Here is a 16,976-nt window from a genome sequence, read left to right on the forward strand (position 1 = left end):
ATAAAACATCCAGTTATAAAGGAGAAAATGTGATAATGACAATTGAACATGTAAATCCAAAAGTATTAGTTTTACTGAGAGCATCAATCTAAACCAGGGGTTCTTTTCACAAAAAATCTTCCAACAAAAATTTGATTATAAGTTATACTGAAATGTTCATGATTTTTTGTGAAATGAGTTGCAGACCCTATCATTTTTTCCCTCCATATCATCACTGATGTCAAATACACTTGTTAAAATGGCTAGAGTGTACTTCTAATTTTTTCCCTATCTTTTAGCAAACAATGTAATTTCACATGTCTTATTACATATCCAGAATGAATTATACAAACCTATTCCTGTTTTCCGAAGAGTATCAACCCAATACTCTGTGGATGTTTTGTGACGTGGACTCTCTGGTCTACTCCGTGTAAGGTTCTGTGTTTGTCTTTTCTTCACTGCGTTCATCCACAAATCACGACCAACCTTTGCTGGTGGTGCACTTTGGGCTCTTTTTCGTGGGGTTTCTGAAACAAAAATCAGGTATTAAATAATGGACAATTGGAAGGTTTTCAATTCAATTAATCTTAACATGCATAATTGGTGTTCTCCTAAGCTTAGACCTTTAAGCATCATGGTAATGTCATGCTAAATTGCTTGAATGTGATGCTACCATAATCACAATTGGCCAATTAAAGCTATTGCTATTTAGAAATTTCAGATGAAATGGTTCAGAGTGAAGTATTATCTGTTTGGGTCAAATATTGACATCATTCAAAAGTCAGGTTAAGTCAAAATGACCAGTCAAAAAATCAAAACATTACAAGCATTGACCAGAATTTCCTGTTATGCACAGTGGTGAAAACACAGGGAAATATGATATTTTTATACATGTATTGGAAAAGAATAATTAATAATATGATTTGCATTCAAATATATACACCGAGAGACATCATTGTAGTTGTCTGATATTGTACACCTATAAAACTTAGCCTCCATAATTTTTTTATTCACTCCATTAAGTTTTCATACTTTCAATTCAAGGTTTATTTATTTGAAAAGATATTTACCATCGAACTTTAAGGGCACAATGACATAAAATTAAGGTTTATATTTTCATCTTCCTTTAACAAAAACAAGAGAGGGAGAGAGAGAGAGAGAGAGGGGGAGAGCTAAAATATCATGTTATACCTATTGTTGATTTTAAATAAAATTGCAAGAAAATTTTAGAGATATCTGAAAATGTAGAAAGAAAATGAAAATTAGAGCAAAAAAAGGAAATGGATGAGAATATTAAAATTAATTGTAAGTGGTTTAAGACAATTAATAACTTCCACAAAACACTGTATTAGATCAATGTCCATACCTTTTTGTTTTCCTGACTTTTTGTTTGAAGCTGAAATGTAAAGATGCAAGCATGGAGAAGAAATGTTTACAAGTGTTACATGTATGTCTAAGTCATTGTCAAATTATCATTACAACAAATATTCATATCAACAGCTTTAGAAAAATTGACAAATTCCCATTCATTTACAATGTAAGTTCAAAAGGTTGTACATAAGATTTATTCTGATTTCTAAAATTAACGTATAATAGGTAAAACTAATATTTTCTCTGTGTCACATGCAATGAAAAGAAACTGTAGAATCAAGAATTTCTTGTTCCCTCTTTTGGTACCAGTTTAACATTGAACATCATGAATTTGTGAATTGTTTCAAAGTTGTTTGTGTGGTCTGTTGTAGTGTCTAATGTTTTCCATATTTCTTCTTTTTATGCATTGCTAAAAGAGCTTGAAACTTGATATCCTTTGAAACTCAGGATCACGGTAAGATCAAAAAGTGTAAATAGTTTGGCTATGGTTTTCTAACTATTTTTTTTATATTGTTTGCTCCTTGCAAAGACTACTTTTGACAGAACTGTCATAGGTCTATTCAACAATCTGTGCACAAGTGACTAATTCTATTACATAGATTAATATATTGATACAAAAATTGTTATCTACTAAATTATACTGAAATTAAAATTGTTCAAGGGAAATGTTTTCAAAAAGCTCTTGTTTTAATCTATTTAAAATTGTCCAATTACAAGAAAGTACATAATCAAATGAAGAGGTATTTAGAAATTTATCTTACCCTTCTTCTTCTTTGTTGACTGCTGTGAGAAATGTTTGGAAAGCTGAAATTATAATTGTCACATATTTAATAATTTATTTTTACAATTACTATAAACAAATTATCTTTTTCTAACCTAAACAATATCTTTTTAAATATCAGAGGTTATCATCTCATTGGCGTGTTTAATATTTTGTATTGCATATACATGTACTGTGAAACCTGTCTTTTAGCTAATCCTGCGCATGCATTATCCAGACATCTGTTAAAGTGGACTCAAATATAAGGACATACAATACATATTCTTTATTTTAAAGTATACCAAGTGTAAACCAAACACCTTCATGACCTTTATAACCATAACAAAAATTTCAGAACCAAAGGATTTCCGTTTACACAAGTTTCATTGTATTTCTATAAATATAAATACATTGTTAAGCAGAACCTATGTTGAGTAAACATATTATTTTGGAAGACCAGGTGACAGTCACATGAACACTTTATTAATTCTTATGATGTAATTTGTTTAAGGGTCAAATGTCAGGAAAACACATTTGATTGACAAAATGGGTGGTCTTTCATTATACTTGTAGGTTTCACTGTATTGAAAAGGGCAATTTTTATGTACTTGTTTTTCAAACTTTTACTGAAAGCAGCTGTTTAATGTACTGGAATACTACATTCATAATTAGTTTCAAACAGAGACTTGGACCTCAATCCATTTAAAAAAAAGTAGTATTTATATCATTTTTTGGTAGCGTTAAGTAAAATATTCACCCCAGGTTTTTGGTGGGGTTTGTGGGTTGCTTAGTCTTTTGTTTTCTATATTGTTTGTCTTTTTGCTGTTTTTGTTTTTTTTTTTGCCATGGCGTTGTCAGTTTTTCTTTAACTTATGAGTTTTAATGTTCACTTGGTATCTTCTGTCACTTTTTTAACATACATTTATCTTTGCAAAAACAGAAAAAAAAACTATTGTAAAATTGAAATCATTAAACATAAATTTGCATGTTCTTGTAAACTATTGATTATTCCAGAAATGTGATGTATGTACTAATGTACTATGCATACATATTATAGTATTTGCAGACCCTTTTATACCTGTACCAAGTAAGGAATATGACAGTTGTTTCCCAATCAATCCATTGGTTAATATAGCTGAGCATTTATTTTGTCAGGTTTTATAGAATACTATCTTTTTTTTTATTTACCTTTGGAGTTTGATATTTTTGTTAATACTTTTTTGTCAAATCACATGAAATATGGTAAACCACGATTTTTTTTTATTAATTACAAATCTACATCACTTTTATACCAAGCAACTAGAAAAAGGTGCTAAATAATGTATCAGGTTTAAGCTCCAATCAAGAATCAGTCAAATTTAATCAAGATCAGATTATTTATACTGGATATTTTCATCAATAATGCATAAAAAAGTCTGAATAATCTTATGATCAGCCTGATATTCCTTTGAGATTGAAAGATCATACATTTGTACATCAATATGATTAAAATACAGTCGGATCCTGTCTCCAAGCTTTGCTTACAAGGATCTGAAAATGTTCCGTTCTACTTTCTGTTTCAAAGACCTTTCCACTGTTTCCAGATCTTATTTTTTTGTCAGATTAATACATACCTTCAAAAATTTGAAAGCTGAAATTTCATTGGCTGATGTAATAATTACCAGAACAGAAAGTAAAATGAAAAGTTATCAGATCCTTGTAAACAAAGCTTGCATACAGGATCTGTATTCGATTCAAACTGTTTTTAGATGATACATGTACCAGGTAATAAGACTTAAGTTTAATCAATGCAAATATAAATTAATTCAATATTTATTACCATCTAAGTAAAAGATTTTTTTTAAATGTGACGGCATACACAAAGAAAATCATACAAAACCAAAATTTAACAGATAAACTACATATTAAACTATATAACTATCTGCCTGTTTAATTAGTTTAGCTCTTTTCTAAGGTTTTGTCTTGATGATTAAGATTAAAATAATACTTGATAAATGTACATGACTTTTCTATGCTTGATCTGGAGCTTTTAGAAGTATATATAATATGGATTATATGTGGGAGAAAGATTTCAATATCAGTAATGATGTATAAATATCATAAAGGGGAGGAAAAAAAAGCAGTGAACAGACAAACACCATACATGAATGAAGGATGTTTGTCTCGCCTGAAAAGTGCTTTAAATGCCACAGATAATTTCCAGTGTAAATTGTAATTCATACCTTTTAAATTTTAAACCTACAAATTATTAAATATAACAATTGGAGAATCCATCCAATTTCTATTCATTGATTTTAGTACTTAAGAATTAGTATGCCTCCAAGGCAAAATAATTTATCAGGAATGGACATTTGGCAGGGAACCATTAGCCAAAGGGTATAACAATTTTGCATCAGCTAGATAGTTAATATTTGTCCATTTACTTTGTTATACCAGGGGCGGATTCAGGCGGGGGTTTGGCGGGTGTGCGCCCCCTAAAATTTGCAAAGCATGGGTTGTCCTCAGCTTAATAAAGTATATTTCGTTAATTTTAGCTCCAAAAAAATTTCGCCTCGCCGCTCGGCGAATATTTAAGTTTGTGCCTCCTAACCTAAAATCCTGGATCCACCCCTGTATAAACGCATATGTATGTCGTGTCCAGCTCCAAAAAGCATAGGGTGGCCCTACTAAATGCAAAGTCAAAGGTAATACATTTAAACAATCAGTTTTATCCCTTCAAGAAATAATTTCATTTACATGCATAAACACTATATATATATCACTGTTTTTTAATCTCAATCTGAAGATTAGTTAATTTTACATACTTACATACATGTAATGAGGATATGATTTTCAAACATACCACTGATAAAGCTACTTTTATCCTTATGGATTATTTTTCAAATTTTAATTCAGTGTTAATTTCTGTTGTTAACCTGTTTCAACATAGAATAAGGAGATGTGGTATGATAGCCATTGAGTCTTCAACAGAGTCTAAATGAAGCAGATTTAAGCAGCTATATGTCATTGTGTGGCCTTCAATAGTGAGTAAGACGCATACCATATAGTCAGCTATAAAATGTACTGATATGGAAATATGTTAAACCTTTCAAACAAATAAAACAACCAACCTGATTCAGTTTTTTTTTATCCAAATACTTTGAAACAAACATGTAAAAAGAAAACTTGTGAATTAAATACTTGATTTTTCCACTTTATTATTTTTTTTAAAAACACATGAGCATATAAGAGAACACAAATGAGAAAGGCAAAAAATAAACTATTTCAAAATGGATGGACTCAGAATGAAACCCAAAACATTAAAATTTCACTTAAGACATTAAAAACACTTACACACTGATATTGCAAAAATGCATGTGACCTACGGTGACCTATAGTTGTTAACTTCTATGGCATTTGGTCTCTGGTGGAGAGTAGTCATGCCACATCTTCTTAATTTTATGGTTAAAACATGTGTGTGAGCGAGGTGTGCTTAAATCTCAGACGAGACATTTGCCAGTCCACATAGTCATATATATTTTCCATTAAAAGCAAAATATGTATATATTTGTGTGGCAAATGAGAGATGGTCATGTGAAGAAAAAGAAATAGAATTTCAACATTTACAAAATGTAGACCCAGATTAAGAATTTAAAAAAGTTATATGCATAAAATATTGGTTAAACGATTATATAATAGAATTGCTTACATTCGAAAAATGAAAGACAATAAAGAATCAACATGTACATTACTTCAGTCAATCAGAATTGAACTTCTCTTTTTTAAATGATAAAGTACAATATAAATCTATACTTACCAATGTTTCTGTGTTGTCTATGTCTGATCCTGATTCATACTCATCTAGTTGATAAACCTGAAAGATTTACATATACATATATATTAACAATATAAAATGAAAATAAATAAATGAAATAAAATTTTCAAACTGACATTGTTCGCTAGCAAATACATGTAGTACCTTATATATGTTATTCATGACGATGATGTGCAGGATTGAAGTCCAACTGCTCATGGAAAATTTTTCCATTTGCAATATCAATTTATTCTTAAATATTGCTGCATCAATGACACACAGTTGCTACAGAGAGTGCTTCAAGTTCCTAAGAGTCTGTGACCGTGAGATTGACATTTTACAATATTTAGACAAATAAGTTAGTTATCCTTGCTAAGTTGGGTGTTACAACTGATTTGCATCTAATAACTCAAGTGGCATTATACCTACAACAGTAAAAATTTCCAAAATATTTCAAAATCAAAAGAAAGTCAACATTCACCAATCCTAACAACAGTGTAAAGTTTGTAGTAATTTGATCCAATTCAAGCACACTAAGGCATTTGCAGGACATGTAAAAAAATTGCCTTAAATCTTATTGTTAAAGTCCTGTAAGTCTGGAACAACAAACAAGAAAAAATTAAAAATCATAAACAAACTTTCTTTTAAAAATCCAAACTAAAGTGAGTTTTGAGGGAATCAATTCAAACATACTGGAGAATGTGTGCAATATGTGAAAAATTGACTTAAATCTGACAGTCGAAAACCTGTAACTCTTAGAACACCACACCCACAAATTTCCAAAATCGAACAAGAGCTTTTTCTTCAATCCTACTGTTGTGATAAAATTTCATTGAATTGGTCAAAGCAAATTTGAGTAATTGTACAACATGTTGACATAAGGACAGACAGACTATGGTATACCCATAATACATCAAATCTAAGACAGCTATATAAAGATCAAATACATGTATATAGTCTTAGATACATGGTTTTTTTATCATGTTTATTAGTTGTTTATGGCTTTGAACTAGCTGTCAATAACTCTCAGATCTGTACTTAGTGTCTTTTTTTGTATTTTTTATAGTTTGTTCATATGTTGTACTGTTATACCACTGTCCCAGGTTAGGGGAGGGTTGGGCACCCGCTAACATGTTTAACCCCGCCACATTCTGTATGTGCCTGTCCCAAGTCAGGGGCCTGTAATTCAGTGGTTGTCGTTTGTTGCTGTGTATTATATTTGTATTTCGTTCATTGTTTTTTACATAAATCAGGCAATTAGTTTCCTCATTTGAATTGTTTTACATTTTTCATTTTGGGGCCTTTTATAGCTGACTATGCAGTAAGGGTTTTACTCATTGTTGAAGGCCTTACGGTGACCTACATGTATAGTTGTTAACTTCTATGTCATTTGGTCTCTGTTGGAGAGTTGTCTCAATGCAATTATACCACAATTTATTTTTTATATATACATTGTATCTATAGACTAGCTACACATGTTGTAGAACTATCATATTCAATTTTCCTAAATTTTTGTCAAAAGTTTTTAATATTTTCTTTATAATAACTTCTTGGGCTGCAAATTTAAAGTTATAAAATATTTTAGTAATTAACATTAATAATATCAAATAAGTGTGTACATTCTAAACCATAATGGATTTTACAAATTCCTATATGATCATGATAAATTTTTGGTAAAAGCAATGGAAAAATCTAGTTGGTATGTACATGTACATAACCAATTTCTTAATTTTTTAAAAAACATAACTTATTTCAAACATTATTGAGATAAATGGATATGTGATACATGTACCTTCAAAAACCAAAATTAGTTATGATCATGCTATTGCATTATGCATAATCATGATAATGAATGTCTGGATGCTTTCATTCTAAAAAGTATGTGCTTTGCATTTTACTAATAATCCGTAGAAGATTGGAAGACTCCCTGTAAACTAGGCCAATAACAAACTTGGAATATCACAAAATCAGCTTCACAAACAATGCCAATAACAAACTTGGACAACTACAAGAATTTATGTATGACAATTGATTTTATTTTCTTTATTTTCAAAATAATCATCAGTACTCATAGTTACTCAATACAGAATCAGTGTACAAAAATAAATACATTTACGTTTTTTAGCATCTCCTTTTTCAAAATTTGAATCAGGACCTACAAACCCAGTAGGAACAGGTATTAGGGCGAAAGGAGAAAACCACAGACCTTCGATAGGAAAACTGACAATCCTAGTCAATTAATATTGGAGTCGAGTGCACCCACACGAGCGGGGTTCGAACTCACAACCTCAGTGTTGACTGGCTAGTGATTACAGTAGTAACTACTTAGACCACTCGGCCACCGAGGCCCCCTCGAATTTCGGGATGTCGGGATTTAAAAATTAACAAAGAAGCCGTATTGCAAACTGCTGTTTAATCCACAGATGAGGATAAAAACTAATTTAATCATTGTAATTTAAATTGTTTTTTTCTGCATTTCCTGTATACCTGTTAAGCCTTAAGGTACCTAAAACAGGTACCGAAGTGACAGGAATTCAAGTAACTGTTGAAACAAGCAAATCAAAATTAATGTCAAACTTCAATAAACAGACTAACTTATCCAGTTTTCAAATACAGTTGTTAATGTTACATACTCGACTTTTTGGCATTTCAGTAGTTTTCATTTTTTAGTGTTTTTAAGCAGCAAAACCCGGCTTGACGACCACTTTGTTGATGTCGGGCAAAGACAGGTGTCTGTTTCGAGTATTACTTGTACATTTTTCTGAAAGTCAAGTGACTGGAAATTTCTTTGTTAACTGTGTATTCCACTTATTTTCTATATTTTCTTCTTTATATCACAAAATAATAATAACTTTTATAAAATTTGTAAACATTGCATCCATGAAAGCTTTTAATCTCTACTCAAACTTCCGGTTTTCTGAAAACATTGTCTTTACAGATCATTGATGCAAAACAGTTTTCGTTGCACCAAATCATTCTCACGTTTGATACAACCAAATTCATTAAATATATAAGCCATAGAAAAGTCCCAGGTAAGAGTCATTTCGCAAGTTTTTTTGGCAGGTGTTTGGAGATTATTTATGTAATGGTCTAGCTAATACCACTTTTCTATTGTCGCAAAATAGACCAACATGTACGTATTTCAGACGAGGATTTTAATAAAGTTTACAGGAATAGAGAAATTACATGAGATACGGACAGAGAATAATGAACTGAAACATTTTGACAAGGGAATACAGAAGGTCTAAAATTAATAAAAGGAATATCTATTAATTTTAGATTTGAAAGTGTTCGATGGCCTCAGCATGCTCAGTGAAGTCTAGTACAAGTTAGCATGGGTATAGGGCTCTTGAAATTAAGTATTTACTTACTTTAGTCTTTCTTACTCACTGAAATACACATAATGTTTTAAACAAACTAGAATAACAGAAAGCTTAATATAATACGATTTATATATTGTATATTTCTACAGAAAAAGGAACAAACGTATTTAACTCGACACAAACATACAATTGTATGTTTGTGTCGAGTTAAATACGTTTGTAGACACGAGACCAACCAGTTCCTGTATATTCTTTTTGCTGAAATTCATATGAAACGAGTTTCCGGTGACTATTATGTTAAGAAAATTATTGAACAAATGCATGCATACATTCTAAACTTAGTCATCTGTGTACATTTTATCATATTTTAGGAGTCCGTAACGTATAATCGACAGACAATATTTCATTCATTGATAAGCGAAAACTTTGGTTGCTAGTTTACCATCGGAGTTTTTGTGCCAAATTTTACCGATTGTTACCTTGATGAAAAAATCAACACAGTATCTTGGAGCACATGAAAAATAATTGAGATAATAGAGCTGGGACTATTATACTTAGTATAATAGTACCAGAATAGAGCGATAATTATTCTCGTGGTCCAATTAGTTAATAAAACTTTGTCATAACAATTGTTATATGATTTGGTGTATTTTTTAAAAATATGTCTTTTGATACTATCTTCTATCCACGTTTGTTTAACCTATTTTTCATTTTGGGGTTTCCTTTCGGTCATGCCGATCTTCGTTGTGCTATGTGGTTGCCGAATTTCAAAAGAGAGATGTTATGGTTAAGGTTACTACATACGTAAAAGTATCAAATAATTGTCTTCCCGCACTCAGTCTAATCGCCTACAATTATTCAATAGCAGTACATTTTTGAAGATTTGGATAACATAAAGGATTTTTTTTTAAAAGAAAGTCTTTGTACACCAGTTTTATAGTAAAACTTAGCCACTCAAGTATATAAAACAAATTCAACTATTTTGTTAAATTTGAGGTTTCATATAAGTCACACGGTTTGGGATTAATTTTAGATTTCTTTCACAACATTCCTTTCAAGACCTACGTTTTAGTAATAAGTCAACTAATACAATTTAAACACAGGTATAAAGATAATACAATATTTTCCTCACAGAAAAAAAGTCAATATAAAGAACGAGTAAAAAAGATTTTTATTGGTGGAAGAAGCCGAATAACCCGGAGTGACCCACCAATCTTCAGCAGGAAAACTGGCAATCCTATAGTCAATTAAGATTGAGATTAAGTCGAACTCACAACTTCAGTGTTGACAGGCTAGTGGTACAAAAGCTGAATTACTTAGGCCACACGGTCACCGAGACCCCCATTTATGCTTAGTTGTCGTTTTTTATTAGTACACAGTCAAAATTCCTGTCGGAATGAAAAGTGTTCTTTCCATTCTCAATTTTACTTTTCAAAATCTTGTCGTATGAAGAACATTTCATACAAAGCCATCTTATAAAGAGAATGTAAAGAAGCGTGTATCATTCTTTAATTTTACATTTAGCTGTATATTAGATGCTTTATTTTCAAGGCAATTGTTGATCAAAATCATACCTATCCTATCGAACTGGAAATGAAGGTTATTGTATAAAAAGCACACCATGCACAATATATGCACAGTAACTGTTATGGACGTTTAAAAAAATTAACTTTATGACAAATGTGAGTCTGAGGACTTCAATTTACCCTTGAAAAATTTTCATTATGATGTAACAAAATTCCAACTGCACCTGTTTGTGTCCAGAACAAGAATTTCCTTGATAGCCGTTGTTGGTTACATATAATTCTGAATTTTGATTGAGACAAAATAGCAACGACAATGACACCCTACCTTTTTCTACATGTATACATTTTCACATCGAAAATGGTAAAAGTGTGAAGCGGCGATAGTGACAACATTCAACTCGAATAGAAATATAAAACCTTGATATTTAAAATTCTTTTGTAATTTATTTTTAAGATAGGTTGATACTTTGATGAGACTTCATTGCATGGACGATCAACCAATAAAAAAGCTATTAAAACAATACAAAAGAGCTTACATTTCTTAGTGATTGACTGGGTATGATTTTACTTTTACAAAACATATTAATTGATTAGTTTTTGCTCATATTTGTGAGTGAGAAATATTCAAGGCACGCTAGATCTAAATATAAACATTGACGATAAAGTTGTTGTCTTCCAAGAAACATGCCGTTTTGTTTCACACAAAGCTCTATGATTTGTAGGCAATCGCCTGGAAGTAACTTTTCTATTAGTTCATCACTGCTATTATATTGACGTCATGAATACTAAACTACCTGTAACCGATTTTTCTCTCTCAAAAAGTTTAAATGAGAAATATGCACAGAAATTCCCTTGTCATGTCTTGTTCTTTTATCAAATTTGTTGTAAATAACTTGACGGGCATATGCAACGAACGATTAGTTTTAAAGAAAACAATTCATTTCAATTGGACAATAGGATCAGCAGGTTAGAAAAAAAATGATTAAAATTTATTAAATCTTAAACTTTATTTAAATGAAAACTAAGTATGTGTCAAATTAATAAATAAAATGAATTAAAAAAAAAATACTCTTATACTTTTAAATTTGCTTTGTAAAGATTTTTATGACTTACACATGTTACAGCTACTAGTATAATTTAGCAAAACATTAGCAGCCTCTAGCCCTGTGCCACCCTATTCCACTGCATCTGATAAATCTAGTCAAGAAGTGATCTAGACAACGTTCCTGGGTAATTTGTTTGACGTAATGTTTAGCGAAACTTAAATAAATGATGCACTCCTTTACGTGGACAAAGTATTTTACATAACAGTACGTGAATCTGAAAACCACCACAAACCATATGAAAATGATGCACACTTTTAATTCAAATTCAAATGCTTTACTATCATATAAATCATGAACGATTTGTGACATAATGAACATAATACACAATAAACACAAAAAAAACCAACAAAAAACAAAAACAAAAAACACAGGGAAAAATACCATATCTCTAGCAAGTATAAAAATCAGAACAATCTATTCGTTTATAACATACACTCAGACAAAAGTTAAGAACTACCATTTTTTCCGCGATGTATCATATTTTAGAATTAAAAAAGTAAATATAGAAAAAAAGATGTGGTAAGAGTGCCAATGAGACAACTATCCATCCAAGTCACAATGTGTAAAAAGTAAACAATTATAGGTCAAAGTACGATCTTCAAAACGGAGCCTTGGCTCACACCGAACAGCAAGCTATAAAGGGCCCCAAAAAGACTAGTGTAAAACAATTCAAACAGAAAAACGGTCTAATCTATACAAAAAACGAGAAACGAGAAACACTTATAAAATATCAATTGAAATGGCTTAACTCGATCAAAAATAAAATACACAAAAACAAAAAAATATACACTGAACGAATAAGTTTGATCTATGACACAATATAAATAAAAAAGAAGTTCAATGTCAAAAAAGACAACTTTAACCTAGGACAAAATGGCGTTAAATAAAGTAAGGTACAAAGGTAAATTTAAATATAATAATTTTGTTGTTAGGAGTACAGAAACATTTTTTACAAAATAAATTTTTTATTCATAGTACGAGTACAGAGGTGAAATGTTTTTCGTCGTACTAAATACTTATCAAAGGTGGTTCATATAAAAAAATAGGAAAACGAGATATAACACAAAATAAGTAAACATTGAATAACAGAAATGCATTACAAATTGTGTCAACAGGTCAAATTAACACGAAAGTACGATTTGACAGTATTCGCAGTTACTGAAAGTTAGTTAAAAGCCAAAAAAAAACAATTAATAATAAAAAATCATGCATCAGAGACTAAAATCTTGTCTGACGAGGTTGAGTGTTGTCATCCTGAAAGAAAGGACTTTAGGACATAACATGACCATCAAAATGTGGCGATACAATCCTATCAAGAATGTCATCAAGGTACTATTTATCATTCGGGGTGCCTTCAAGCATATGAGGCTCCAACTTGCAGTCATGTGAAAAGCATCTCCATATTGTTACACCGCCCTCTCCAAACGCTGTTCCAAGAACATTATCGCCTCTATAGGCCATGTTTTTTCTCTCTCTACAAACGAATTTTACCGTCAACCAGTTTCAACAAGAATCGACTCTCGTCTGACCAAAGGATTCTTCTTCAATGGCGAATACTAGTATTCAATTGTAGATGGTTTTTAGTCCAAGACATTTGTTCCCAATGATGCATTTCAGTAAGTTCTGTTTGTTTGATTGTTCGGTAAGCCCCAAGGCAGAAGCTATGCATCCTGTGTATTACAATTTTAAATTGCCAAAATTCGGTAGCACGAAAATTGCCAAACATGAATTTTAAAAATCCGTTTGAACAATCAAACTCGATCCAATAAAAAAAAATTTCCGTCTCTGTCAGTTAGGGAACAGTCTTTTTTTACCAACAGGGGGGTTTGGGGAATTTTTCACCCAAGCCATGATGATAAAATGACCCCTCCCAGGTTAGTAAAATCTAAGAAATCACCCCCTCCCCCTTAAAGAAGCAATTTGAAAATTTTGACGCCCCTATTCCTTAACCTAGGAAAACATCTATACAATTGACATTTATTTTACATTAATAACATTTGTACATGTAATACAATTCTTTGTCAATTTCAAAACCTTTTTCAAAGGAACCACAATCAGTCCTCACCACTCTCAACTATATTACATCATTCTTTGACAGCTTTCACTCTCTATTTGCTCTTCACTTCCATGACCACTCATTTCTTCCACACTGACTCACTGATCGTTAGTCTCTACCTAACTTTTATGCTGTTTTTCATATAATTCCCAATATCATTCTGCCGCAGGATTATCCAACATTTAAAAAATCAAACATTTTGCTGTATGATCAAAAACATTCTTCTTGAATAAAACAAATAGAGCTTTTGCCATTTTTTGTACTTTAAAGAAATTTTAACCAATTGTTCAACATCAATATTGTAAGTACTAAAGGGATGCTTTTCTTTGTTAAAGTCATACCATTCATTCCTGATGGGAATACAAATTGTCTTGATTTTCATTGGAAGGACACAGCCGTTTGTTCAAATTATATGTATTAGACTTTGAAACCAGAATTTTCAATTTTCTATTAACAGCCTTTCTACGGTTAAGGCTATTCTTTTTGTCTCTCATTCCAACTAAAGTCCTGCCAACTCTTATCTTAGCTCCAAAAATTTGCTTGTAAAGAAAGAAATCTAAGAAATCTTTGTAAATGGTGCAAAATTTTCTTCACGGTATCTATCCGATCATATTATCACAAAAAAACTATTTCTAATATAAAATAAACAGACTTGTTAATTTTCCTCTGACCACAGCAAGGATTTGTATAGTCTTTTTGCCCCTCTCCAGTTTAAGTATGAACAAAATTTCAACCCCCTAACCCCCTCCCCCCCCCACACACACACACACAGCCCCAGCTGGCAAATAATGACTGTTCCCTTATACCTTTTATCAAACATTTTATGATGAGACACTTTTTTTCTTTTGAAAGTTATATCCTAAAACTTAAATTTGGTGGTGAGTGTATATACATAAATTCCAATACCCGTTCAATAAAGGAACCTTAATTAACCATTCTTCTTTGTTGGGATTCGGTGGATACAGAAGATATTTAATTTTGTCACTTTCTTGTATATTTTTTCAAAAGACTTATATTCTCCAAATAAGTCAACTCGATTTTAGTTTTGAATTTTTTATCAAAATAAAATTAAACGAGTTCCATCCACCATTGTATCATGTGTATCACAGGATGAACTCTAGGAATTTTTAAATGCCTTCCTTTTTCAATCAATAAATTGATCGCTAATTCTAATGTTTGTAGTATTACTTCTTTTTTCAAAATTCTTGATTTCTAAATGTTGCTTAAATATTTTGTAAAATTACTTTTTATTATATATACATTCCAATTTTATATATAGAACAAACCATCACAAATATTGAGATTCTTATTGAATGTGTGAAGCGGCCGCATATTTCTGTTTACAATATTTTACGCCAATAAAAAGATATTACTTCCTCTATTAGTTTGTTTTTACGTTTAAAATATGTAAACTTATATTTACATAGGGATTCAGCGGATGATCAACCGATAAAGAAGTTCATAAAAAGTTTCATGTACGTACGTGTATTGTAAAAGTGAAAGTAACCTCTAGCTATGTTAAAGTAAAGAAGTTATCATTGATAAACCAAAATAGCGGTTCGGGCGCACCAACTTAAATTGTTAAGTCAACCAGAAGAGACATCGACCAAATGCGTGAAATTAATCTAGTCCTTGTGTGTATATACATATCACAAGCTCAGTAATCGGTGAATCGATACAGACATGGTTTATAACTTACTTTTAATACTTAAACATGTTAAGTTCTCCGTTGATTTTAGAAACTAAAGTTTCACCTCCCTCAGGCAAAGTTGACATTAGGTTGATTTGGCTATTCCTATTACGCCCGTTGGTAATATAGCTCCTTAAGTATCCAAGTATTTATACATCCTTGGTTTTTCATTTTTTAGAGTGCTTCCGACTCACCAAATTCATTCAGTGTTATTTTCATGTAGATACTGCATAAAAAATCGCAGGTATATGTGCAAAGTCTAAACTGTAAGTGTAATGTCTTTTAAATATTATGAATATTCATTTAAATTTGAAGGCCGTTTAACTTAAATGATTTTTGCAAAGTTTTTGATAATAGTCATGAGTTAAAGTATCAAAGGATTTCCGGAACCATATTTATGAAGTTCAAGGTTATACGCACATTTTCAATTATGATTTATATATCGATTAATCAATACTTGGCCATGAATATGTTTGTGCCTGCTTCAGGTAAGACTGAGTACTTTTATTTTTCAAAATCATTCATTAAATAAATAGCGAATGTGTCCATGGGACACAGATGATGCCCCGACATGCATATAACATTAAAAAGGGACATAACTCAAGAAATGTTAAAGTGACGGTACCCAGATTTGTACTTGATCTGAGTTTTGTGGAAATAAGCATTAATGTTTATAATTTTCATAACAGGGACATAATTATAGAACGGTAAAAGTGACGCCACCAAAATTCGAACTTGATCTGTGTTTTGTGGTAATTAGCATTGTGCATAAGTTTCGTAACATTTGGTTGAGGCAAACTAAGTTAGAGAACAGACACGAATATTTCAGCAACTTTTCCATTTGTAATGGGGCATAACTCTAGAACGGTAAAAGTGACGCCACCAAAATTCAAACTTGATCTGTGTTTAGTGGTATTAAGCATTGTTTGTAAGTTTCATAACATTTGGTTGAGGCAAACTAAAGTTAGAGAACGGAAACGAAAAATTCAGCATTTTTTTCATTTGTAAAGGGGCATAACTCTAGAACGGTAAAAGTGACGCCACCAAAATTCAAACTTGATCTGTGTTTTGTGTTAATAAGCATTGTGTATAAGTTTCATAACATTTGGTTGAGGCAAACTAAAGTTAGAGAACAGAAACCAATTTTGGGACGTACGGACGGACGGACGTACGTACAGACGGACAAGGGTAAAATTTAATGCCCCCTCCACTACGGCGGGGGCATAAAAAAAAGATACACACAATTAAAAATCATCTTTTCGAAAATCGTAGATTTGTTTAATAATGTTATCCTGAATCTAAATCAATAGAAATTAAACATACTAGTCGTTCAAACATCAAATATAACTTTTTATGTATTAATTAAACTCAT

General features: G+C 31.2%; 1 protein-coding gene across 4 annotated transcripts in view; it reads right to left on the bottom strand.

The window, feature by feature from the left end:
* The window catches only part of LOC127709907 (trichohyalin-like), a 34,366-nt gene extending 18,734 nt beyond the window's left edge, over positions 1 to 15,632 (bottom strand). For 3 of the 4 annotated variants that reach the window (XM_052215601.1, XM_052215602.1, XM_052215604.1), the window contains exons 1-5: positions 8,537 to 8,798; positions 5,907 to 5,963; positions 2,112 to 2,154; positions 1,346 to 1,375; positions 333 to 506 (exon numbers count right to left, since the gene is read on the bottom strand). In XM_052215601.1, coding sequence (XP_052071561.1) covers positions 333 to 506; positions 1,346 to 1,375; positions 2,112 to 2,154; positions 5,907 to 5,963; positions 8,537 to 8,566 — 334 coding nt within the window. In that variant the 5' untranslated portion in view covers positions 8,567 to 8,798. Of the gene's footprint in view, positions 1 to 332; positions 507 to 1,345; positions 1,376 to 2,111; positions 2,155 to 5,906; positions 5,964 to 8,536; positions 8,799 to 15,613 lie in introns of those variants that run through there. The other variant, XM_052215603.1, reaches the window with a different exon arrangement.
* Positions 15,633 to 16,976: the final 1,344 nt, after the last annotated feature.

This window comes from Mytilus californianus, unplaced genomic scaffold (assembly GCF_021869535.1).
Source record: "Mytilus californianus isolate M0D057914Y unplaced genomic scaffold, xbMytCali1.0.p SCAF_7, whole genome shotgun sequence".
NCBI classification, from domain to species: Eukaryota; Metazoa; Mollusca; class Bivalvia; order Mytilida; family Mytilidae; genus Mytilus; species Mytilus californianus.